Source organism: Nannobrachium achirus (assembly GCF_963921795.1).
Source record: "Nannobrachium achirus genome assembly, chromosome: 7".
Lineage (NCBI taxonomy): Eukaryota > Metazoa > Chordata > Actinopteri > Myctophiformes > Myctophidae > Nannobrachium > Nannobrachium achirus.
The window spans coordinates 41,775,169-41,802,068 of NC_137816.1; the positions used below are offsets into that span (position 1 = coordinate 41,775,169).

The 26,900-nt window shown below is 41.6% G+C and overlaps 1 protein-coding gene across 1 annotated transcript in view; it reads right to left on the reverse strand.

Moving 5' to 3' along the window:
* Positions 1-809: 809 nt before the first annotated feature.
* Positions 810-26,900, reverse strand: part of tln2a (talin 2a) — a 235,189-nt gene continuing 209,098 nt past the window's right edge. Inside the window, exons 48-58 of the mRNA XM_080730803.1 lie at positions 25,956-26,139; positions 25,132-25,257; positions 21,942-22,058; positions 19,613-19,798; positions 16,729-16,836; positions 16,282-16,387; positions 14,287-14,411; positions 9,127-9,315; positions 7,866-8,048; positions 6,084-6,209; positions 810-4,405 (exon numbers count right to left, since the gene is read on the reverse strand). Coding sequence (XP_080586929.1) covers positions 4,277-4,405; positions 6,084-6,209; positions 7,866-8,048; positions 9,127-9,315; positions 14,287-14,411; positions 16,282-16,387; positions 16,729-16,836; positions 19,613-19,798; positions 21,942-22,058; positions 25,132-25,257; positions 25,956-26,139 — 1,579 coding nt within the window. The 3' untranslated portion in view covers positions 810-4,276. The remainder of the gene's footprint in view (positions 4,406-6,083; positions 6,210-7,865; positions 8,049-9,126; positions 9,316-14,286; positions 14,412-16,281; positions 16,388-16,728; positions 16,837-19,612; positions 19,799-21,941; positions 22,059-25,131; positions 25,258-25,955; positions 26,140-26,900) is intronic.

Here is a 26,900-nt window from a genome sequence, read left to right on the forward strand (position 1 = left end):
AGCAATCCATAAAACTTCAGTGATTTGAACTCGTTACAGACAATTAAGCGTCCAGACAGACCCAGAGTTGTAGCCTGTCCTACATCAGAAGCGTTGCTGTGGTACAGTACATGCCCATGGAATGCAGCACAAAAGTATGTATTTTATATATATATATATATATATATATATATATATATATATATATATATACACATATACATATACATATACACACATACTGATGGCATTTCACACGTTCACACATTGATCTTCGACTGACCGGACAGCGCCTCTCTACTGTCCCAAAAAGGCCAAAACGTCCACAGCAGGCAGGAAACAACGCGAGAACAGAGACAGGGGATAAAGCCCGATTTATGCCAGGCGACAGTGTCACACGCCACGTTCAGAAGTGCGACACTGTAGTACGGCAAAGTGTAATTCAGGCTTAAAGCAGTAGGTACACAGTTCAGTTAATTCAGGCGTAAAGCAGCAGGTAGACAGTTCAGAGGAACACTGGACTGTAAAGCCTATAATCAACCCTTCTGTGACAATGTGTCATGTAATGTGTCACTCGACATGCATACCATTATCATTTTCGACTGAAAAAAACAACTACCTTTTGTCGACGCTTTGTATTATTCTTGTCAAGTGGCACGTCGCACAACACATCTCGTCTGCTGATCACAATCCCTACCATGTATATAAGTGACTCTCAAATGTTTTAATTTCAAGGACCCCCAATTCGCTATATACATTTGGCCACAGACCCCCCCCCCCCCCCCATCCCTAACTCTTTGACTAACAGATGGAACCAAATGGACTTGTAAGGGTCCAATTGGTTCTATCTGTACACTGTCAGAGTTGTTGGTTCCTAACTATCTATCATTTTGCTGCATGGTGGAACCGCCTGAAGGACCCCTGGATGGTTCTGCGGACTTTGAGAACCACTAATGTACAGTACCTGTATATGCCTGTCCAGATAGATACCTTCCATCCATCAACTGATGAGGTGAAAGCTGTCAACTCAAGCAGACCAGACAATGTGCGGGCTATCGGCTAAGGCACTAATAATAATAAAAACGCTACAGACTTATCGGATAATGAGCGATGGACCCCAGACACAACAACGTAAGGCCAGAAATCCAGCAGTCCCCTCCCCCCCACTCTCTTACAATACTGAAAAAACAAGGTCCCATCACCAACTTATTGTAGTCTGAACAGGACTATTGTCCGGCGTACTGCGATGGTCAGACTTGACTCAGTGCATCCTTAAGAGTTTTCTAAGTGTATGACGGCAACAGAGAGTTTGAAGCACAAAGCCATGCATTATGTACGACACACTGCAAGAGCAGGGCCTAATCTTATGATACTGTCGATTCGGAAAAAGTTTTTTCCTTTTCTTAACGCGAAGGACGCCGAACACTGCAATCAAAGCTGGTAAACAGATGGTTAACCTATCGCAACGAGAAGCAAAATCCACGATGTCTGCACCGATAGAGCACCGTTAGGATTATGAGAGACGGACAGAACGATAAGGTACAAGTAGATTCACTTTCCAACAGACTCGGTTAATGTGTTGAAACTGCAATTCACATTATAATGCCTCGATTCTTCTCTATCGCTTCACAGAGGTGGGGTTTCACTCTATGGCATTAGTTTTATCAGGTTTGGGAATTGTGTATTTATTTACTCGTTTGAAAACAATTATCTGGCAGCGTTAGAGGATTGCTGAAACTAGAGTAATAATACTTCACTATCGCACGCAGTAAAATCCATTTCAACTCTGCGAAGCGTACTAATGTTAACCAATGGGTTACGTTTGTTCGCTCCCCAGAGTTAAGCTCATTCATAGAGGTACCACATTGCATTCACGTTCATTCACGAGGTCAAAGGTGTTTACATTAGATAAAGGAGTAGTTCACCCACAGAATGACTTATCTTCTATCAATGAACCCTCAAAGACCTGGAACTCGCCCGAGTCGTGTTAGATTTTAACCACGTTAACAATTATTTTATGCTTTAACCATTGAAAAATAGCAGATATGCGAGCTTGTAGATCTGCTATTTTTGACAAATCGTGAAAATGTGTGCAAGTCTTTGAATATCTTTGACCCGATCTTTGACCCGACTTCTAAATCCTTCCTCTAAATCAGTGGTTCTCAAACTTTTTCATGTCACAGACTCCCAAAATTACATGTATTTGGCCACAGACCCCATCTCAAAATATGTTGTTCCAGGGACCCCACCAGAGCAGAGATTTGAGTTACAAAAGTTTTCTTTGAAAAATATATATTTAAAGATTTGCACACATTTTCACGATTTTTCTAAAATAGCAGATCTACAAGCTCGCAGCGTGGCACTCGGTCGGTGCCGCTCTGTGAGCTTCTATATCTGCTATTTGTCAATAGTTAAAGCATTCAATAATTCTAGGCCTAAATGGGTTAAACACCCCATGAAGCCTTGAATTCATGGAGATATTTATATAAGTAATTGTGTGGATTGTGAATTACTGCTTTAACACTCTTCATTTGCATTTTCTGTTATAGCATATCACATACCAAAAACATGTCATAGGTTGCTGGGACAACTCAACCTTTCTCCTACTGAACACAAACAAAAACAAAATCAAGTATAGTGATATTATTTCCTACATAATTTCTCTCATAACTTATTTGTACAGTGTCCAGAGTTTTGTGATACATATAGCTTTTTTATGGAGAGGCTAAAGAAAACAACACTGCCCTCCACAGCACCATCAGTGTTATTGCATCATGATCTTGTAGTAAATATCATTATGGCTCCATATACTGTAACTTGTAAACAATAAAGATGTTTTTTTGTTTGTTGTTGAAATCACAATCAAAAAGAATTATTATGAAAACATAATGAGCTGTGCATTGGTTCAGGAACTTGTCTGTAGCACTATGAGCTCTGCTAGTTGTGGTAAGCGTGAAGAGATTATATTATGGTTTAAAAACAACAACAACTGAAAGACAGATCAAAATTGGTTCAAAACACCAGTTGTGATGAAAAAAGGAAAGAAAGAAAAAGGAGAAAGAAAAATGAAACACAAAAATACAGTAGTAACATGTATTCTATACTGGGGTGACGCCACTCCCTGTGTAGGGAAGCATTTATAGAGTAGCACGGAGTAACTAACTAACACATTCTGCTGATAACACCTATATTCAAGGGATTATGCCTACGTACCAACAACATAGAAACCTCTTATCTCCATATTCCAAGTTTTTGTGTTAAAAAACTTAAATTAAATTAAGCCCTACTTAATCATACTAAAGCATCACACAAAAACATCAAAAGCAGCAGATCTGCAAGCTTGAAAAGCATCACAAAGCCACTAATTTTGCGCTTGTAGATCTGCTACTTTTGAATTTGGATCCTGAAAAGTAACAGTTTTAGGACATATGAGGTTTCCACCGAAATCATAGATGTTTCAGCTTCAGTTTAAAAAGTGGGCAAGCTGTAGTTTTCAGCCCCCCGTCTAGTGAAAGATTTAAAAGTTTCCAGAAACAAAGGTGTAAAAGATGCTTATAATCACCGTCTCCACAAATCCAATATTTCCAAAAAGACAATATTATCATTCATTATCGAAATATACAGTACTGTCCAAATACATCAACATCCCAAATTTGTACTTAAATTGCCTTCATAATGGGACTAATGAGCACTAGACCACGATTTCAAGACACACAAGCGACCACATGATTCAAACGGATATTAAGGTGCCAATGTTGTTATGCTAGTACATACTGTAGACGTTAACGCACATATTCATGAAGCGTCTTTGAACGTGGTTCTGAATCCGAGGCCTGACCTACAAACTCACAAGTGTCAAATAGCGTACGCGTATGTGAGCTTGTATATCGTATATTTCTGAATCGTTTTGAAAACATTTGAAGAGGTTCACGGTTAAGTCATAATGGAATTTCTATACAACCATACGACATCAACACCAATATTAAATACGTTCATCTTCTAAGACATTTTATGAATACGGTGCTCAGATTTTCAGGGGAAAAAAAGTTTTTTTTTTTTTTACTTTGGGGTAAACATGAGACCGTGAGATCTGTAGGTTTGTCCCCGGGTTGCGTCACATTCTGGTTGAGATTCTATCATTCATAGAAGTTATTACTCTGTACATGAAAGACATACAGGACACCTCTCCTGAAGTCATTTCGTATCCAGAGAGCCTTGTTTTGGTTTGCACGGTTGCGCTGGGTGGAAGTGGAAGTAGCACCTCCCTGTGGAGGCCAGAGGCACTGCGGCAGTGCGTTTAGTTGCCGTCTTCTCGCAGCTCGCTGGGCAGGAACTTGTACTGCTGCTGTCTGATCTGAGCCAGCCTCTTCCTGGCCTCCTCCAGCTCGCGCTCCTTCCTCAGCATCTCCTCCTGCGCTGCGATGATCTGGACGTTCACACAGACAGACAGACAGACAGATGGACAGAACATGCAAACATTTATTATTCCCTCTGGCGGTTTGGAACGCTATCAAATGGTTGTCGTCGGGTGGAAACCGTGTATGTCCAAAACTGTTCATTTTGTATTTATCTTTTTTTTTAAATTATTTAAACTAGTGAAAATAGCCGATCTACACAACGTGCTTGTACCTGTAGATCTGCTATTTTCACTAGTTTTGTGTGACAGTCTTGTATGTCTACAATCGTCTATTTTGACCATTTTTAAATAAAAAAAAATAAAAACATTTTTGGACATACAAAGGTTCTGTCTTTCAACTCCCCCAGACCTGCCATCCTCTAGCTTTCCACCAGATGGCATTAAAACAGAGCTTAGGTGGTTAACATGGGGCTCTCATTGAGGGAGTGGTTTCATATCATCCAGGTGGGGGCTGGGCTGGGGGAGAGTCATATCATCAAAGATCTTTAATTTAGGAAGATACACGTTCTCAACTGGAGCCACTAGAGGCTACATGGTACATGATAGTGCGGGGCGTTAAGGGGAGAAAATGCTCATTTAGTGCAAATCAGTCTAAAAGCGCCAAAGCACAGATGTAGCCCAGGGCTTGCTCTAATGATTTACCTAGGGCGCCCGGGTCGGCGACCTTCGGGGTCGCCACAGTGGCCAAATCAAGTTAGGCTGCCATCGACTTTCTATACAGGAGGAAAATACTCAGGAAATAATCTGCTTTAAGTAGGATGTGAGGGGTCTAACTAGGGGTTCGTCATGATTCTGAATCCATTGCAAGCATTTGTTTTGCACAAACAACATTCCTTGGGCTATAAATGGCCCCACAAAACGCCCACAAAATGGTTTAGTGATGAGTCATCACTTTTCACAGTTTTGTGGGTATAGTATAGTGTATAGCAAGTCGATGGGAGCCCAATTTGATTTGGCCGCTGTGACGATCCCGAAGGTCGCCGACTCGGGCGCCCATTAGAGCATGCCCTGGGCTACATCTGTGCAAAATCTGGCGCTTTTAGACTGATTAGCACAAACTTACCATTCTATCTCCCTTAGGCCTCCGACTAACAGAGAAAGGTCGATAATAAAGTAGATGTTCTCCTAATTTGTGTCTCTGCAGTTTTAGTATGAAAATTAGGGGAATATTGTGTGGCTTGTGGACGATCGGGTCCAACATTTAGTGACCCTGGGGTTCAGAAGCCGTGTTCACGTTCACTCTCCTCCCATTGGAAATGAATAAAGGTGTCGGTGGCATGTCTTGCTATTTCCGTCTCAGATATCATCCAGGCAGGGATGTGCAGAGAATGTTAGAGAGGCAGGGTCTGAAATTTCTAAAAGGGCCTTTTGGTGAAAATATCAGACCTCCAAGCTCACAACTATTGTGAGCTTGATATTTTCGGTGCTTGATACCACACTGAACTAAAGCATAATCAAGTGAATACTGGAGATGTGGCCTACAACATGGGTTTCTACACATAGGGGGCAATTCTTTCTGTATTCAAGTTCAGGGGAGTTTGGACAAAGGCAATTTCACCAAAGTAAAAACTACATTCATGGTCTGGAGAGGGCACTTTTTTACAGACGGATAAAAGGGCAGGGGCTCAAGCCCCCTTTGATGTCTATGTGTGCACGTGCCTGCATCCAGGTGGGGGCTGGGTCTTACCTGTGCTATTCCGCCCACGAACTTGGTCTTGACCACCACGTTGTGATCGTCTGCTTTGTCGAACGCTGCCTTCTGCGCCGCCCGCACCAGGTTGTCTGATGCCCTCTTCACCGCATTCCCGGCACCCTTTAGAAAGAATAAAGTGTCTTAAGTAGCAATAAAATGTTAACAGCAAATGATTATGAGCTTGTACTCAATAACACTCTATTGTAGTCAAGTCATCGTATAAGGTTTAGTTGCCAGTGTCTGGAAACATCAGGCACATTTACATTTACAATCATTTATATTTTGTGGCTCGCCACCAACAACAAAGATTTCCAAGCTAATGTGATGTGTCATACAGTTGGCTTATAAATGGTTGAAGTTGTGTGAATAATATTGAACAATAACCCAGAGAGTAGAGAGGGAAAGAGAGGGAGAAAGAGCCTATATCTCCACACACAATAACAGGCAACGCTGGGTATACCAAACCTCAACAAGTTGATTGATGCGTGGCTTACTCTGAATAAAGGTTAGTGTGACTCCATCCATAGATATTATGTTATGGGCTTGTTTTTGCTGTGTGTGTGTGTGTGTGTGTGTGTGTGTGTGTGTGTGTGTGTGTGTGTGTGTTAGTGATGGGCAATCCCGTTCATTTCAGTGAACGGATCATTTCGTTCACGTTCATGGTAATGATCCGTTCAAAAGATTCGTTCAAATGATTCGTTCATAGCGCGATCGTCCTGTGAAAAACACAATCGCGGGAGCGTTTTTATTACGTCGCGAGTACAGCCCACCGTCACGTCCTGTCTGCCGGCCGGGGCTATTAGGGGAAAGTGTGAACGACACATTTCAGGGATTTGAACGAATCGTTCACAAGTCATGCTAATGATTCGAATCTTATGAACGAATCACTCATGAATGACACATCACTAGTGTGTGTGTGTGTGTGTGTGTGTGTGTGTGTGTGTGTGTGTGTGTGTGTGTACATTGTATGTCCTTAACTATTACTTTTCAGACATTGAAAAACTATCAAAAATAGCAGATCGACAAGCTCGAAACGTGGCGCGAACTTGTAGATCTGCCATTTTTTATACTTTTGTGAGATCATTGATTTTCGTAAAAAGAATATACAGTATATATAAATGTTAAAATATGGTGCTTTCTGCCCGACAGCGATGAAATGTTGTCATTACGTACGGTGCGTATAATCCCTTGAATATATTGTCACTGTCGGGCAGAAACCTCGTATCTCCAAGTTTCAAATGTGTCAAAGGTTTTTGGAGCGGTGAAAGCGCTCCCAATGAACAGGTATATCCGTGGGTATGTGGCTGGGTGGCTGGCTGGGTGGCTGGCTGGGTGGCTGGCTGGCTGGCCGGCCGTGTCCGTAGCCTGGGCAATACCTTGAGTGGCCACACACAACACACTAGTTAAAGGAGGGGCGCTGTTTTGTGCAGGCCAGGCACACTCACCACTCACTCACAGGCACAGTTTACACTCACTCACTCACTCACATAGGGTACAGCTGCTCAAATTCACCGCTCCACTTCGAACCGAGGTTTGATTTTTTGACACAGCCCTGCTTCATCATACAAGACTGTCGCACAAAACTAATGAAAATAGACGATCTACAAGCACACGCCGCCTCCCACCGCGAGGCGTTGTGTGCTTGTAGATCGGCTATTTTCACTACTTTAATTTGCATCATTTTTAAAATGATAAACACAAAACACCCGACAAAGACCATATACAGGTGTTATCAAGCAGGATGTGTTACTTCCGTGCGTGTGTGCGTGTTGTTACCTGTAGTCTCCTCATGGCCTCCGAGTCCTGGTCAGCCTTGACCTTGCAGGCCACCAGCAGCTGAGCCGTGGAGGCCGCCACCTGCTTGGCCGAGGAGATGAGCTTCTCCTCGCTGGCGTGGCCCTGGACCGAGGCGTTGGCGGCTTCACACAGGTTACTGGTGGCTGCCGCTACCATGCGGGCCTGTATGGAGGGGGAGAGAGGGAGAAACAAGAGGTTTCTATAGGGTGTGCCAATATGTAGTTCTAGAGCGGCCATTTCTTGGGTCAACACAGCCTTACACAGGTGTTCTGATTGGAGTAAAGCATTAGTTCTATGCAATCAAACAATTGAAACACCTGTGTTTTTACCCAAAAGATGGCCACTAAGGACTACAATTGCGTCACCGTTGGCACACACTATAACCAAAGCGTCTAAATGTGTCCCATTTCAGAATGGTCACTAGGTGTTAACGTTTCATGGTGGTCATTAGCAAGGTTGTGATAATTCAGTAAAACTAACAACATAACTAAAACTAGAATTGAGGAAAAGTTAAATAAAAAATGTCAATAAGGCTTTAATTATAACCAACTGAAACTGTATTGAGTGTTTATTTTAAAAAAAAGATGAATCGATGAACCACAATTATCCTTTTAGCATGGACCTAGTGAAAATCTGCCTTATGACTAGTTACAATAGTTATAAGGACATTTCATAGTGGTCATACTCATAGGATGTAATGTTACACTAGTCATAAGGTTTCATAGTGGTCATAGGTTGTAATGTTACACTAGTCATAAGGTTTCATAGTGGTCATAAGGTGTAATGTTACACTAGTCATAAGGTTTCATAGTGGTCATAAGGTGTAATGTTACACTAGTCATAAGGACGTTTCATAGTGGTCATAAGGTGTAATGTTACACTAGTCATAAGGTTTCATATAGTGGCCATAAGGTGTAATGTTACACTAGTCATAAGGTTTCATAGTGGTCATAAGGTGTAATGTTACACTAGTCATAAGGTTTCATAGTGGTCATAAGGTGTAATGTTACACTAGTCATAAGGACATTTCATAGTGGTCATAAGGTGTAATGTTACACTAGTCATAAGGTTTCATAGTGGTCATAAGGTGTAATGTTACACTAGTCATAAGGTTTCATAGTGGTCATAAGATATAATGTTACACTAGTCATAAGGACGTTTCATAGTGGTCATAAGGTGTAATGTTACACTAGTCATAAGGACGTTTCATAGTGGTCATAAGGTGTAATGTTACACTCACCGCTGAGATGAGCCCCTGGGACCACTGTCCATCATCCCCGGCGTTGGCAGGGTTGGCGCCCACCTTGCCCTGGGCCACCAGCTCCCTCTGGGCAGCCGAGGCCGACTTGACCAGAGCGCTGGTGGCTGCAGCGATGGACTTGGCAGCTTCCAGAATCTGCTCCTCAAAGTCCAGACTCTCATCCGCTTGCTGGGAGAGAGAAACAGCCGTCATACTCAAAAACCTGGGAACAATGGAGCTTTTACAATATCCTCACTGTCAGGAAAAAACCTGAAACCTCTCATCTCCATATTTAAAGTTGTAGCTTTTGGTAAATTAATGCTCGACTTCATCATACTACACACAGTGTCACAGAAAAGTATAAGAAATAGCAGATCAAAACGTGTTGCTTCACAACTTTTCATCCTGTAGATCTGCTATTCTTCCATTTTTGAATTTGAATCCTGAAAAGTAACCGTTTTGGTCATATGAGGTTTCCACCTGACAGCAACGATATTGTATTATATTGTATTATATACTGTATATTTGTATCACTAACATCACTTTGACCGATGCTGTGTTTGTAAGTATATAAGTAAGAAAGGTTTTCAGAGAATCAACAGAATAAGACTGTAGTCTCAATTGCAGTAACTCTGTTCCTTTTCTATCGACATCAAGTAGGAGATCAGACTTTAATATAGAAAATCATAATCTAGTCCAAAATAGTCATACTGTATAGCGGTACAATGAATGAATGCTCAATGGATATAAACTTTCATATACAACACAACAGTGCTAGAAATATCACCTTGATATAAAATAGTTTCTTAATTATATTTGGCTTTTTGTATTTGTAAGACTTGTAATGAAATAATATACTAATGTAATAATAAAGATAGCAAACTAATTCAATTTGTGGGTGCATTTATGCCTTTATGGATGTTGCAGAGCATTTTCTCACAATATTTCTATTTTCAGCAGTTGGCAGGTTATCCTTCCGATTGAAAACAGGAAGGCTTCACTTATATTTATATAAATAGCAGATCTACAAGCTCACAACGAACGTGAACTTGTAGATCTGTCATTCTTCTGCACGTGACACCGACACACAACTAAGTATAGAGCTACCAACACACACAACACCATAGAACAAAATGTGGCGGTATTTCAAAATCCTAAGAAGTATATATTCTACTTCAGCCCGTCCTTTGCAAGACCAAAACATGTCCACTCTCTCTCTCACACAGCGCACGCACACACACACACACACACACACACACACACACACACACACACACACACACACACACACAGAGCACACGTCTGTAGACAGGGCGGGACACTGTAGGAATATGTTTGATATATAGTTGGGACCGAATAACAACCTAATATATCAAACATATCACACAGAGCCCTGCAAAGAAGGCCTCCGGTGGGGTGTGGGGGTAGGGGTGGGGGGATGGGGTAGGGGGGGCGGGGCTAACTGGGATTCGGTGGGAGAGAGAGAGGATTGTTGTAGTGGAAAAGACTCTTTACAGTTACTGCAGGTGAGTGGACAGAAGACAGAATGCATGATGAGAGAGAGGGAGGGGACAACGACACTGCACATGATTAGAGCCCAATCGATATATCAGACATTATTTTGACCACCGGTATTTAAAATACATCGGTGTCTGCAGTTGTGCAGTTGATGTGTCCCCACTTTTCGCAGGAAAATAGCCGTTGATCGGCTATTTTCTGAAAAAGCTTTCCCCACAATAACAGAAGACAGAAAAGGCACTATAGAGCTCTGAGGTACTCTGGTTAACCATGTGGTGTTTAAAGAGGTGGTGCCATAGTTTTGTACTTTTTCTGTTTTGTGTCTATGGAGTTAACATTACTCGAATAAGACCCCCAGGTGTGGTTATAATATGCACATATGTCATCCCTGTGTATTTTTGGTTACTTCCTGAAAGCTGAAAAGGCCAAATTGAAATACACAGATATAATGACATCATAATATCATCCCCTCCCCTTTTTACCATTCAACAACACTGTGGGTGTGGCTAACTTCAGCTGGGTCACCATCCATCCACCTGACAACCATGCATACTTAATGAGCAGGTGGGTGTGGCCACATAAAAACATAATCTTAACACTTTCTTGAAAGGAATCTTCCTCCAAGTAAAATCATAAAACCTGATGATTATGTTGTAAGGGGGAAAAAAATCATGGCACCCCATCTTTAAGTGGTTAACCGCTTTCAACCGTGCATCCCAATTTTGGGCATATCATAATTCAACTTTTTTTTTTAAAACAAACATGGTTAATGGTGGGCCTATATGACTGTTCAGAGACGTGGCATCGGTCGGGCTCCAGAATGAAGGGAACATTTACTGTAGGCCCGTCAATGTAAATGGAGATGGATGGATGGGGCTTTATACTGTAGGTCTGGACAATGAATACAATACTGTATGAGCCACAGGCTGAGTGTGTACACACACACACAGTCGCACGCACGCACGCACGCACGCACGCGCACACACACACACACACACACACACACACACACACACACACACACACACACACACACACACACACACACACACACACACACACAGTGTACAGTGAGTTATTGAGTATGGCTCACATGGAATATGAACAGAGTAACATGTTCACAAGTGGCACAAGAGACCAGTCAGTGGTGGACAAAGTACTCAACTCCATTACTTGAGTCAAAGTATCGGTATTCCTGGTCAAATATTACTCAACTACAGGTGAAAGTTGCTCTGTAAAATTTGTACTTGAGTTATACTGGAGAGCTTACTTAAAAAATACATAAGTATTCAAAAGTACAAAAGAATATCAATCGACGTGAAAATAGCCAATTGTGCGCTGGTATATCAGTTATTCTCACTATATTAGAAAGTGGTTCATTCATAATGTACTTTTTCCCTTCCTAGACATAAGTAGTGGAATCAAAAGTACAATATTGGCATTGAAGTGGAGAGTAAGTCCACCACTGTGTAAGGTACAGCAATTAAAGGTGTCAGGGACCAGGGTGGCATGCACCTCTGAAGTCACGCGAGTCAGAAGACACAGTTAAAAGGACATGCACACAGCAGACAGACAATTAAAAGGACATACAGTACAGATAGAGACGGTTAAAAGTGCATACACACAGTTAAATGTACATACACACAGTTAAAAGGGCATACACATACACACAGTTAAATGTACATACACACAGTTAAAAGGGCATACACAGACAGACAGACAATTAAAAGTACAAAGAGAAAAAGATGAGAGGAGACCACACAACAACCACACACTTTCTTTTGGTTTATATTTGTTTTTGTCATATATATTTGTAAAAGAAAATTAAATAAATACATGACATGTTTCTCTCGATAAAAGAACAAAAACAATCTCTTCTTGGGTGAATATTGCCATGACTTCAACATCTCCCCATTGTTTGTTCCTCTAGTCAAGGGTTAGGCCAATTAAGCCCCCAGGACCAAAGCAAGGATTTTCAAGAGGCCAAACCTGGTACAGCACGTTTGGTCCAGTTTTGGGCCCGGGACATGTTCAAGCGAAAAGGCCTTGACCAATGGGCTCAACTCACAGGGCTTGCTCATGGAGGTAGTTGTAAGTTACATTCGTAGAAAAATAAAGGAAACTACTGTGCATGTGAATGGGCTAATGATGCCAACAAACCCATGGACCCAAACCCAGAAGGAGGGGGTCCCTACAGGGATGTATGCACTGGGTAAGCAGCGTTCAATGAAATGAGTGGGTGGGGATTTTAGATCAGCGGTTCTCAAAGGCCCCTTTTCCACCGGGGTTGAACAGGTTCCATTCTTTTTTCCTGCCTTATTTTGAACCAGTTCAGAGTGTTTCCACAGAAAATGAATTGGTTCAAAATCCTAGAAGTTGGTGCGGAATTACAATTTAGGCATTTTGCAGACGCTCTTAATCCAGAGCGACTTACTATAGAGGGTATGTCCGTTACATCATCATCATACCCAGAAGTTATGCGGGAACGCCTACTGATTGGCAAAAATCTACTTTGTGGCCTTGACAGTCCATACATCCAAACAGAAAAGTCCTATCTGATTGCATGAAATGACGTTAAACAACGTTAAACTCTGCCACTCGATTTCCCATTCACTTTATGCATGCACATACCATAGGCGCAGAGTTTTGTCTGAACCCATTTCGAGCGTGTCCCCCGCCTGTGCGCCGCCTCCTCCTCCCCTCCCTCCTCCCCCCATTTGCAAAAAAGGGACATACATTTAATCACCTTATTATCAAAGTAACTAGCTAATGGCATTGAAGATATGTATTGATGATGATCTCGCGTGCGCAAGCAGAACGCTTATAGTTTTTTTTTCTCTCTCCCGTTGACTGCCACTGCCTTCACGCCCTCATATTCGTGCATCATGGATCGCTAAATGAAAGAAAATGAAAAGACCTTTCCGACCACAAAATCCTCAACATCTTTCGAGTCTGTGCACTTCTTCTGGTGTTTGGAAGTTATGTGGAGGATCACCTCCATCAAATCACTTGTAGTTGTTTCTTTATCTAACCAGGATAAGAATGAGAAGTTTTTTTGTGATTTTGGAATGATTCGTTCCTGAGCTATTGAGCCCGGAAGAGCGCATACCCTCTATAATCAAGGTAATACATCACACAATTGGAACCAAAGTGGGCATGTCACTATTCTATAGCTTGGACGATGCTGATGTGATATCAAACATGGAATAAGCAAGCGATATATCATATATAAAAAAAAAAGAAAAAGAAAGGTGAAACTGTAAATGCCATTGATGATTGAATTTCCCCCATTGAATGGACACTTTGACCGGTCATATTCAATACATTGCTGGCCACTGTGGCCAGGCTTGGAATCGAACCTGGGGGCTGGGCCCCTAATTACAATGGTGCTTTAAACTGGAGGAAACACAAGCCCGGTTCACGGCTGGTTCTGTGAAAGCACCATGGTTACAGGGATCTAGAACGGAACCAGTTCTAGAAGCAGAGTCCTTTCTGTGGAAAAGGGGCCACTGGTGAATTCCATGTATTGAAGTCTGTGACTCCAGTGTGCAAATGGAACCATTTGTTCACTGTCAGAGTTAAGGGGAGGCCTTGAAATGTTACATTTTGAGAACCATTGCTGATGTGTGATTGGTGACGTACCTTGGGCTTGGCTCGGGGTTTCAGCTGTTCCAGTTTCTTAGCTGCTGCTTCGATGGAGGCTGCAGCGCCCAGGAGCTCCGTCTCTGCAATGACCGTGGGGTCTTCAGGATCCACCCACTCTGAACCTGCATCACCCGCACACGCACGCAAACGCACACACACAGTGTATATATATTATTAAGCCTGCATATGAAAATAAATAAAAAAGCTCCTCAGAACAGTGTGTGAACAGCACATGCGTCATCAACAACAACAACACACTGTGAGCACAAAGACAACAACAGGTTGAGTGCCACATGTCACCACCATATCCCATCATCATGCAACAGCTGGTGGACACCGCAAACCAACTGCCATTCACTGAAATGAAGATGGAAGCGTCAACGTTATTGTGATGGAACGATGAGTGGAAACCAAAGCGTGATGATGGATGGATGGAGCTGGTTCTGTCCTGGAAGCACTATGAGTACATGATATAGGGCTGGGCAAGTAATCCCAAATGTAACAATTAACCCCAAATGTATCGGAAAAACAATCTTTAGAACCTCTCACCAACTAACTCCTCTGTTCTTAGTCGAACTGACCTGAAACTGTATATATCAACACGCAAATATATATTTATTTTTATCAACTAAATCATTTAGTCTGATTAACCACTTTTTATACTCAAGTTTGTGCAAAAATAGCCGATTTGCAAGCTCACAACACGTCACATCGTAACACGTTGTGAGCTGGTAGCCTGGTACATCGTCTATTTTCATAATTTTTTTAAATAGTCGAATGATGAATGATTAGTTTGATAACTGTTGCATCCATAATATTTACAATACAGACTTGGTCAGAGAACTATGAGGGCAGTGTAAAAATGTTTTTTAATAAAATAATCATTCATTAATCGTAATTGAAACAAACGTTTGAAATAATCATGATATTGCTGACGTTGCCCAGCCCTGGTTGATAATGACATTTTCCACAGTGACTGGATGGATGGAAGCGTGACAGCGCTGATCAGAGAAGGTGATGCACAACACGTGAAGGTGAAAAAGTCACAAAACAACAAGAGAGCGTTCCTGACTTACCTTCGTCTGTGGCAAAAGACAGAGGACAGAGGCGTTACCAAACGGTGCGTTATAAGAGGATCTTTCTGCCGATATCTAATCCACAACTCCCGTTTCACATACAGATGTAGAATGTCCCATCTTCTGGATTCATACTTGATCAGCATTTCTCAATGGAGTTTTGCAAGCCGTCTGAGTTGTGCTGGACGAGTCTAGCATAACTCATTATTTGAATTAATTGTTATTGTTGAGAAATAAACACCTTCACAGTGATTACACGCGGGGTTTATTTCTCAATAAATGACCGCCCGACAGTTCCTTATCTGTTGCTTATACTCGTCAATTCCCTGGTGTACTGGCATCAGGGGTGTCACACAAAATTCTGTGCCCTGGGTACAAGGATTCTCAGGTGCTCAAACATTGTCATGTGAAGGACCCCCAAAATGATATGTATTTGGCCACGAACCCCCATCTCAAAATATTTAGTTCTAGGGACCCCCCAAAACTTTCCAAAAATAGCAGATCTACAAGCTTTTTTTTTTACATCTCTGAAACATTTTAAGATGAGAAACATTCATGGGGGACATCTACGGTACTGTACAATAGCTACAACCCTGTGTAAAGTTACTCTATGAATAGATAATACAGCATGTTTTAATGGCATCTGCTTTTCACTATACATTGTATGATAATAGCATCATTATAATAAGATATATGTTATTTGGCATGTGTAGTGTCATTGTATTGTATAGTATAGTATAGTATAGTATAGTATAGTATAGTATAGTATAGTATTGTATTGTATTGTATAGTATAGTATAGTATTAGTATTGTATAGTATTGTATTGTATTGTATGAAGTTAAAGCGATGGACTGTGCGTGTGTGTGTGTGTGTGTGTGTGTGTGTGTGTGTGTGTGTGTGTGTGTGTGTGTGTACCTTTCATGGCCTCAGCGGACTGGATGAGTTCAGTAACGGCTCCTGCAACACGTTTGGAGCACACGGCTAGCTGCTGCTTCTGCTCTGGAGTGGGCTTCTGCAGGACCTGCGCACGCGCACACGCACACACACACACACACACACACACACACACACACACACACACACACACACACACACACACACACACACACACACGCACACGCACAGTCCATCGCTTTAACTTCATTACTCAGCCATGCATGCACCATCATGAGCTAATGAGCTAATTTCATTTAAATTTCATAAGACAAAAATGTGTACAGTCACCACAGGGTCCACGTGTGTACCCTTTTGGAGTTAAATTAACACTGCGGATTAAAAAAAAGTGGCGCAGAGCCTCGCATGCACACACACAAATACAGTGCATACATGCAGCACTGTAACATAGATATATAGAGCACCTACCATTAGTACGTGCTCCAGCAGGTCAATGTATCCTGTTGTACACTCCGTTCCAAACATCAGAGCCCTGTTCCTCACCTCCTCGTTCACTTCTGGATGGTAGGCTGCTTGCTGGGGGACAAAGAAACAACAAACAGATGTTATACAGGCTAAACGTCTCAAATCTAAAGGTCTTGACCTGTGAAATAGCCTGGGTCCCTGGGATATTAGAGAGGATATGATTGTTGGAAGTCAAAAACAATTCTTTAACCCATTTAGACCGGGTACGCATTATTCTGTATTATTATTTCATGCTTTAACTATTAAAAAAATAGCAGCTATTCAAGCTGGTGCCGCGCTGCGAGCTTGTAGATCTATTTTTTTTTATTGTGAAATTTTGATCCGATTTTGACCCAATCAAAAAAAAGTTTTTTTGAAAAACTAAGGTTTCTACGTCAGTGGTTCTCAACCCTTTTCATGACAAGGACCCCTAGAATTATATGCATTTGGCCGCCGACCCCCGTCTCAAAATATTTTGTATCAGGGACCCCCCAGAAGCAAATATTTGAGTTACAAATGTTCACTTCAGAAATGAGATATTCAAAGATTCGCAAATGTTCATGATTTTTCAAAAATAGCAGATCTACAAGCTCGCAGAGCGGCACTCGGTGCCGCGCTGCGAGCTTGTATATCTGCTATTTTTCAATAGTCAAAGCATCAAATAATCCCAGGTCTAAATGGCTTTAAACTGGCCATTAGAGATGTCAGATGGGTGGTCCCTGGGCTCTGAGTGGGAGGAGAGCAGCAGTTTGATGTGCTCATCATTTATTCATTTGATTGATTTTTACACTCGCTCACTCACCGGCCGTTCCACATTGTCTGATGTTTCCTTTCTTTAAATTCAGATTCTTACACTCCCTTTCTTGTGTCATTCGCTTTTATCCTCGACGGCTGTTCCTGAGTTTCTGCTGTCCTTTTTCTTTTGCAGTGCTGTGTTGTGTAGCGTAGTGTGGTTTGTGATGCTGCATATCCTGAGACAGTTTTTGTAGGTTTGAAATGTTTGAAATTAGTTTGAGCTTTGATTTAATTAAAAACCTAATTTATTTAATGTGATTCACCTAATCTGTTTCAGTTTGATTTCAGTATATTGTTGGATAGTTCTAGTCTTTAGGAATACACAAAAGATGTTGTTGTTGTTTAGACAGGTTCATTGTTTACCTGATATCCAAGTTTAATTGAGGCACTACTTTGCACTCTACTTACAGAATGTAACGATTCTGCTTACTCTAATTTCATCTAAGACATGTTGATTTCATGTCAAAGACCACTTAGCTGACAGATAGATGAAGCAAGGACCCCCACTACATTGTATAGAATTGTGTTGCAGATTCTTTTACATAGATTCATAGACGTCTTTGGCAGCACTATCATCCGTTGTTTAAATTAACATTTTATGTTTACTGGCTTCATTGTGTATTTTCAGACTTTTCTTCAATACATTGTACTTTGACCTTTAGCTCTGTACTTGGCCTGCTCTTTCCCCTCTCTACACAAAACCTTATCACAGAAAACAACAGATCTACAAGCTCTTAACGCATCGCCACGCGATGTGTTGTGGACTTGTTGATCTGCAAGAAGTAGGTATAGGTAATGGTATACTAGGGTTCAAGTGGTTAACCCATTAAACCTGTGAAAGCATCTGTGTCATTTTAGATCTTTGCATCTACTATTTAAAAAAATCACACCTAGTTTGAAGTGAGTGGTGCTATTTATGAGTTAATTTCATTAAGCGCCACGCAATGCTTGGCCAATGTGACCATGGGTGTACAACAAACTTTGAGCGCTTTGTGCCAAGATGTAGGCCAGATGTAGGCCCCGCTTCAGGGGCCTGGACAAACATGTTGGAGATTAGCTCCTTCTAGGAGCTACGCTCAGAAATAGCAGATATACAAAATGGCAGATATACAAGCTCACTTCCTGCCGTGCTGCAAGCTTGTACATCTGCTATTTTTGAAAAATCTTGAAAAATGTAAGAATTGCAGAATGGGCCTCGGGTCTTAATGAGTCAAAACAATCAAAATAAAATAAGTTCCTATAACACAAAGATGTGGCTGTAGACCCCCTGTTGCAGACCCTGCATGTTCTAAGGCAGATCTTTTTCATAGATTTCATAGATAACTTCAAAGACTTGTTTGACAGCACTATCATCGGTGTATGTTGGATTCATGTTTGTTAATGTTTATTTTCAGACATTTAACCGCAAACCATCAATAGGCCTACTTACCAAACCTGACCTTTCACTCCGTACTTGGCCTGCTCTTTTTTCCCTCCACACCAAAAATAGCCGATCTACAAGCTCACAACGCATGTTGTGAGCTTGTAGATATGCTACTTTTAGCTAAAGTTCTCCTCAGAATAGGGTGCTAGGGTTCAAAAACTATCCTATCACACAACGATTTGGCGGCCCCCTGTAGTAACTCTGAGGAGACAGGGGTTAAAGCCAAAAAAAAAATCCCAAGACTGAAAATTATTTTCAGACCAAATATGTGATTTTTGAAACATGGCGCACGCAGCGCACAACAATATTTGGGGTGTTTCCCTGAAGTTCTGAACTGCCTTCACTGAATGTGTGCCAATCCATGCTTCATTTTATAGAAGTATCTTCTGAAGTTCTGTTGTATTCTATGCTAGTCTGGCCAATTCAAATACCCATATCTTGAAATTATAACAGCTTTTTAGTTTGGAGATCATTTAACTAGCGTTTTGACGACTTTTTGCGGATCTGCACTGATCTCAGAAAAATCCCCTATGGAATCCTCAAGACTGAAATCAGTCCCCAGGATTGATAACTTTAACCCCTGAGGACAGCCTAGGGGTCCCGGACCCCCTGTTCTAATAGGACGTGTACCTTGCAGCTGTTCAGCATGTCAGACATGACCTTGCGGCTCAGGTTGGCCGTGTGGATGATGTCCTCCTGGCGTCCAGAGTTGCCGGCGGCCACCGCCTTGGCCGTTGCCGTGGTGATGCCCTTGGTCATGCGGATGAACTCCTCCGGCGTGGTGGTCTTAGCGGGGGCCTCCTTGGACTGGAACACCTGGTGGTGAACACGCCGTCAACATGGGCTCATTGGTCAAGTCAAAGATGGTTGATTTAGAACAGTGTTTATCAAACTTTCACATTTCAAGGTCTCCCCTTAACTTTGAGTGTGTACAAAATTTGCTTCCATTTGTACACTGTCAGAGTTACAATTGGAGCCACTAATGCAGTGGTGGTTAAAGCACTCGCATGTCTTAAATAAAAGTATCAATACTGTAATATAGAAATACTCTGTAACAAGTAAAAGTCCAGAATTCACAATGCGTCGCATCGCGACACGTTGTGAGCTTTATTACTTGTAGATCGGCCATTGTCAAATAGCCAAAAGGTTTATACGGCTGAAGCGGTTAATGTATATAATAATAATCCACGTCTAAGTGTTTACAGCCACAATTACCTCCCTGTCAGGAGAGGACATAAAACTTGTGGATTGTAGCTTTAACCAGCCTATTAAATTCCCAATTAAATTCAAAAGGGGAACAGATGTAATTACCAGTACTCACATTTGCATTTTATTTCTCTGCAAGTACATTATGAAATTATTGTAATGAGGATGTGTGTTTGTTATGTATTTATCCATCTATTCTGTCCTCAGTGACTGAATTAAACTCACAACAAAAGGCCATGAAAATCCTAGGAAATGTATCACATGCAATACACTGGGAGCTTGTGTTGGACATGTCTTTTTTTAACCTTTTTGCCTACAATGACTTGTCCAGAATAGTTGCATTGGCTGCAGCTGTCCTTTGGTCAATGAGCCATTCATAATAGGCTTGTATTTAAGTAATTTGCCCAATAAAAAGTAAACCAGTAAACAAATTATTAGTTGCTGCATTGCATTTTGCTTTAAGAAACTAAGAAACAAGGTTCAATAATGAGTCTCTGTTTTATTGCATAGCTACATGAAGTGTATATACAGTAGACACTCTTGTGGATGCATAAGTAAACAACAACTTTTAATAAGCTAATTAGCTACAGTATAGACTTAGACACGGACAGTGAGTTCTCTAGAGTTAATGTGCTGGGTTCTCATGCTGCTGTGTGTGTGTGTGTGTGTGTGTGTGTGTGTGTGTGTGTGCGTGCGTGCGTGCGTGCGTGCGTGCGTGCGTGCGTGCGTGCGTGCGCGTCTGCATGGGCTCTGGGTGCACAAACACATCTCCAGAGGGGATGCTGATAAGAAAGCCTGCTAATCACTGAAACTACTAAACTAATGGAGATAAGCCTTTCCCCAAGTCAGCATCTAAAGATAAGACCCTTAAGAATATACGCAGATGAGCTGGGTTAACAAAGGGTTTCACAGAGAGTATGGCAATACATCTGTAACCTGGGGACCCGTTTCAATGAGGGTCCGTTAATGATCTGACCATTGTTGTTTGCAATTGATCCTGGAAAATAACACTCTAGATTTCACCCCCAATATACAGTATATATCTTTTTGTACATTTTTTTGCTTATGGCATGCCCAAAAAAGGGATGCCTATCAACACTTCAATCAATCAATCAAGATGAGGAGATTAAATAGCCTGGAGCCAGCCTGTTCGCTCCGTTCCCCGATTTTTTAATGTCTCTCCGCATCACAGTCTGGAAAGCCTCCAATCTCCAAGCGGGACATAGAAGCGGGATCCACACATCCCTGGCTTCCGATTGGTCTTTGGTGATGTCTGTCAAACACACCAGCGTGTATCCTTGGTCAAAAGCCGCACGGAAAGCCCTCCTCGCGTGTGTATTGGCTGGCTGAGAACGCAGCTACCCAGATTCGTTGGAACAACACCACGTGGCTTCCGATTGGTCTGTGGTGCGGGGCGGGACGAATACACCAGTCTGTATTGGCTGGCTGATGAGGTAGTACCCTAACCCTGCTCTGATTCGTTGGAACAACACCCAATCAGCAACGTCCTCGCTACGTCACAACTTGTCCCCGAAATACGAGTCAAATGAATCCCCCCCAGACTGTAGTGCGGAGAGAGAAAACAAATCGCCGAACGGAGCACAAACAGGCTGGAAACCAAGCTAGAGATTAAAGTATTTCTGAGATGTTCCTGTCCACGCATCGATCAACTCTGCATCCGATCCTAATATACAGGAAGTCAGGAACATCGACCATGGATCATCCATCCATCAACCCACCCATCCCTCCATACCGTCAGTTCCTGTTTGATGCACTCTATGGTGGCCTCCAGAGCTCTGGTTCCTCTGGTAGCCTCATCCTCCACAGCTTTGACAGTCTTCAGTAAAGACGTGACGTTAGTCACCATCACCTGGACATGACACAGGAATGGACACAGAATAGACAGGATTTTATTATTATGTTTTAACCTCATGCAATGAGATGCCCATGAATTTTGTCCTCTGCATTTAATGTAAAACTGGGAGTACTGGAGGGTGAACAGGGGACCTTCTGATTTCAGCTATGGCCGTCCCCTACCAACCGGTCTAGTGTGGCTGCTACAGTATGTCCATGCATCCTTCGGTTATAGCCCATAGAATGGGATTGAATACACATAATAGGGTTTTTCAGATAATAGTTTTCATCCAACTGTATTTATGTGTATTCATTGCCAAGCTGTGGGCCAGAACTGAACTATATATTGAGACTAGGAACGCTCTGGGAAGCAGCACTAAAATGACTAATATATGGTTCCAAGTAACCCAAGGCACATTTTTCAGTGAACCAAAACCTGAACATTTTTTTTAGAATATATTTTATGGCAGCCTGTCACCCATGTTGCACCTGACTTCATACAGTATATAGATGTGTCCACCATTCATTTTAAGCATTTCTGAAGTTACAGTATAGTGCCAACAGGAACACGCATATCGAAACACTTTTGGTATGGGAGGTAGCTACCTATACTGTATGTTTAATTATTTAAGGCTAAAGCTTGTAGATCGGCTGTTTTCAAACAGAAAAGCAAAGTGAAATCATGAGTGTACATCGTTTTTAACCAACTTGTACCCAGTATCCACCCTATATAATTAGACCAGGACTTTAGAACATTATGTCCAAATCAAGACCAATTTAAGAACACTGAAATACAAATAATAAATGTTCAATGATTATGCTGACATGTGTTAACTGAACACTTTACCTTTTTTCAACCTCAACTTCATAAATTGACTTGTGTTCACCATAGGATACCATTTCTGTCTACAAGGTCAAACATTACAGGAAGAAAAGACTGTTTCCATTAGCTTGAAATCCCATACAATGATTTCATTAGGAGGTACACTTTCAATCTATCCATAGCCAGTGAGAAATTGAGTAGATACTGCCATCTAGTATTGAGTTAACACAGTAGAAAACACTGGAATTAAAAGCTCCCTTTTATGAGTAATGTTCTGACTCAAATGACAAACAATACTATTCTTTATGCACTGGACTGATGGTACAGTAAGGTTGAAACAAGGTAGTGAAAGTGTCTTTTTAAGACCATTTAAAATGTTGTCAAAGTGCCAAACAAGAATACAATACATTAAAAAGTCTATTTAATGGTCAGGGCAATGCATTTTTTTGAAGGATGATGAACAGCTGAAGAAAAGAAAGAGTAGAATTTTAGAGAGGACTTACAATAGTGGTTCACCCCAGGGCTTGGACACTCGTATAAAAAGGGAGATGTATTACATGTAAATGATACCTTGATGAGTGAGTCAGTTAACCTGGAACTGTAATGACATGCAGTGTTTTGAGTCATTTTAGGGTGTGCTTTCAAACAACCTGGAACATAGGGATGTCCAAGTAACTTCTCAACAGGAAGTGTCTATTACGAGGGGAGGGCGGTGAGTCTCAAACAATGTTGTAGGTCTCACCTCAGGCCTTCATTCATGACCACCAAGAATCTAGCCTTGGAAGCCATCGGAAACGTCCTCGTTTCAAGTTGTTTCAAACTCTCATTTAAGACCCATTGACATGGTTGCGTCCCATCTTTACTGGTGCATAATGGTTTGGTGAAGGAAGGCAGGTTGCTACTGATTAAGGGTTTTGTCAACGGGAAGGGGGTTTATTATGGGGTATTTACACACACCATGCCTTTCTTTCTTAATAAATGCTCACCAGGACATTAAGATCAAGATCAGAGCTAGGGGAGGTAACCATTCCAGGTTCTTCTGCCAAGGGTCCTGGAACCAACTGGGTTATGGGATATTACAGACTGTTAGGGTTGGGTATCGACATTCGGTTCCAAGTAGGAACCGAATCCAAATTGGTGGGTACTGGATGGGTACCTCTGAAACAATCAGAAACTGCAAAATCCTAAGTTAAGCGTCCATGGTAGGTAATAATAATAATAATAATGATAATACATACAATTTATATTGCGCTTTTCTAGGTACTCAAAGACGCATTATAGAAACAGAATAAAAACTACTTAGGATAAAGAAATAAAAAAAAATAAAGCCTACAAAAACTTCAACTGCTACTGCAGTTAACTTAACATTGTGTTGTCAGAGAATACTATTCATTACATTTCTTAAAGTTGTCAATTAAAATAGTTTACGGGGACAACTGTGTTTCATTTAAACACAATGTTTCAGCATGTTTCAACATCAGGTAGACTACTAAGTTTTGTTTTGTTTGTACTGTAACAGTAATTTTCTTTACATTTTGGAACTGAAATGGAGAATCGATAAGAACCAGAATCGATAAGCAAAATGTGAATTGATAATCCTAGCGATACCCATCCCTAATTACAGTATGGAACAGGGCCAAGTACAACAGCACACAAAATAAAGTTGTTTGTTTTTTCTCAAATTGAAATATTTCAACATAACAATGCCATTTAGTATAAAATAAAGAATATATAATAGGGAACAGATGCATTCTCTGTAGATGCCAGATGAACAAGTTCATCTTTCTACTTTGCATCACAAAAAGGAGGAATAAAAAGCCATCATCACTAGGGGGCAGTGCAGCGCTTCTGTTACAGACAGAAGGCAAGTGGCCAGTGAGCAATAGTTATAGCAGTGGTTCTCAAACATTTTCATGTCAAGGACCCCCAACTTGTCTGTGGACCCCCATCTGAAAAGATGTTGTGCCAGGGACCCCCATACAAGATTTGTGTTTTAAACGTTTAAATTGATCATTTTCACATTTCTTTCAACGACTTTGACTTTTTGAAAATGTACAAGCTCTTGTAGATCTGCTACTTAACAAAGAATCTTGAAAGAGCTTGTTTTAAATATACAGCCGAAGTATACAGGGTTAAGCTAGTTAAACAGATTTTTATGCTATGTTAACTCATTTTGCTGGGGACCCCCCTGGTACCCCTTTAAGTATCCCACTTTGAGAACCACTGTGTTATAATGAATGACAGTACAGTACTAGCATGGTGGTACCTTGGCAGCTCCCTTCAGCTGGTACATGGACGGGTCATCTGCAGCCTTGCCCGCTGCACACTTGGTGGCGCTGATGAGCTCTGACAGAGCTTTGGCCACGTCTTTCACAGAGTTGATGAGAACAACCTATAGTGGGAAACAGGACACTCTGATCAACTGAATACCAAACGGTGCACACAAAAGCCAAATTTAGACATAAAATTACCCCAGAAGTTGAAATTCCCCTTTAACGTCACTTAGCCATATTTCATACTTTGTTGTACAACGATTTCACATAGTGAAAAAATAAAAGGTCCATCCATAACCTTGTAGATCTACCTCTGGACACACCCAAAATGAAGACAGCAGGTGTAAAGTGGTTTAACCCATTTAGGCCTAGAATTATTGTATACTATTTTCTTAAAGTTGTGAAATGTGTGCAAATCTTTGAATATGTATTTTTTAAGCGAGCATTTTTAATTCAAATTTTGCTTCTGGGTGGGCCCTAGGAACGAAATATTTTGAGATGGGTGTCCGTGGCCAAAAACATACCATTTTGGGGGTCCTTCACATGAAAACGTTTGAGCACCACTGCACCACTGACATAGAAACAGTTTTTTCCAAAAAAGAAAAAAATCTTAGAAGGATTTAGAAGAGAACTTATAGAATCGGGTCAAAATATTCAAAGAGGTGCACAAATGTTCACGATTTTTCAAAAACATCACATCTACAAGCTCGCACTGAGTGAGCTTGTATATCTGCTATTTTTCAATAGTTAAAGCATTAAATAATTCTAGGCCTAACGTGGTTTAAAAGTGACTTTGGGGTGTGTTGGTTGGTCAGACCTGTGTCTCGGGGTCGTCGGAGCCGATGCTGGCGGCGCCCAGCTTGACCACGTCGGTGAGCTGAGTGATGGTCTTAGCAGAGGACTGGGCAGCCTGCGCCAGCTTGTCCTGCCCGGAGGCTGCACCCGACACCAGCATCTTGGTGTCCTCTACCAGGGCCTTGGCCGTCTTCAAGATGTTCTCCCTGCACCATGCACAAGGATGAAACACACCATGTCAGGCACGTGCACACAGACATCAAAGGGGGCTTGAGCCCCTGCCCTTTTATCCATCGTAAAAAGTGCCCTCTCCAGACACTAAATGCAGTTTTTACGATTGTGAAAGAAATGCAAATGCCCTCTTTCCATGCCATATCTGAATGGCAGCATTCAAGAGATTGCCTTGTCCAAACTCTCCTGAACTTGAATGCAGCATCTTATGTTGAAAGAATTGCCCTCTCCTTGTAGAAATCCATATGCCACATCTCCAGTATTGACTTGATTATGTTTAGTTCAGTGTGGTATCGAAGCACCGAAAATAGCCGACCTCCAAGCTCACAACGTGTCGCAGCGCTTGGAGGTCTGCTATTTTTGACATTTCCACCAAAAGGCTCTTTTAGAAATTGCAGCCCCTGCCTCTCTAACATTCTCTGCACGTCCCTGCACCATGTTATCTCAAGCACACCGAGTACAGTTTAATAACAATGCAACATTTGTGCACAGACTTTCATTCGTGATGACAAGAGGATCAAAATCTCGCCACCCGCTGCAATCTGCAGTCATCCGCTACAGATTCGGTCCAATCAAATTCCACAATAACCCTTTCAACTTAAGATAATTAAGTTGAAAGTGGTTAAAACAGCTGAATCTAATCTACCATAATACCGTTTTAGGTCACTACAACCTTCACTGGGGATGCGTGGCTTGAAAGTATAATGCAGGGGTTTTCAAAGTGGGTGACGGGGCA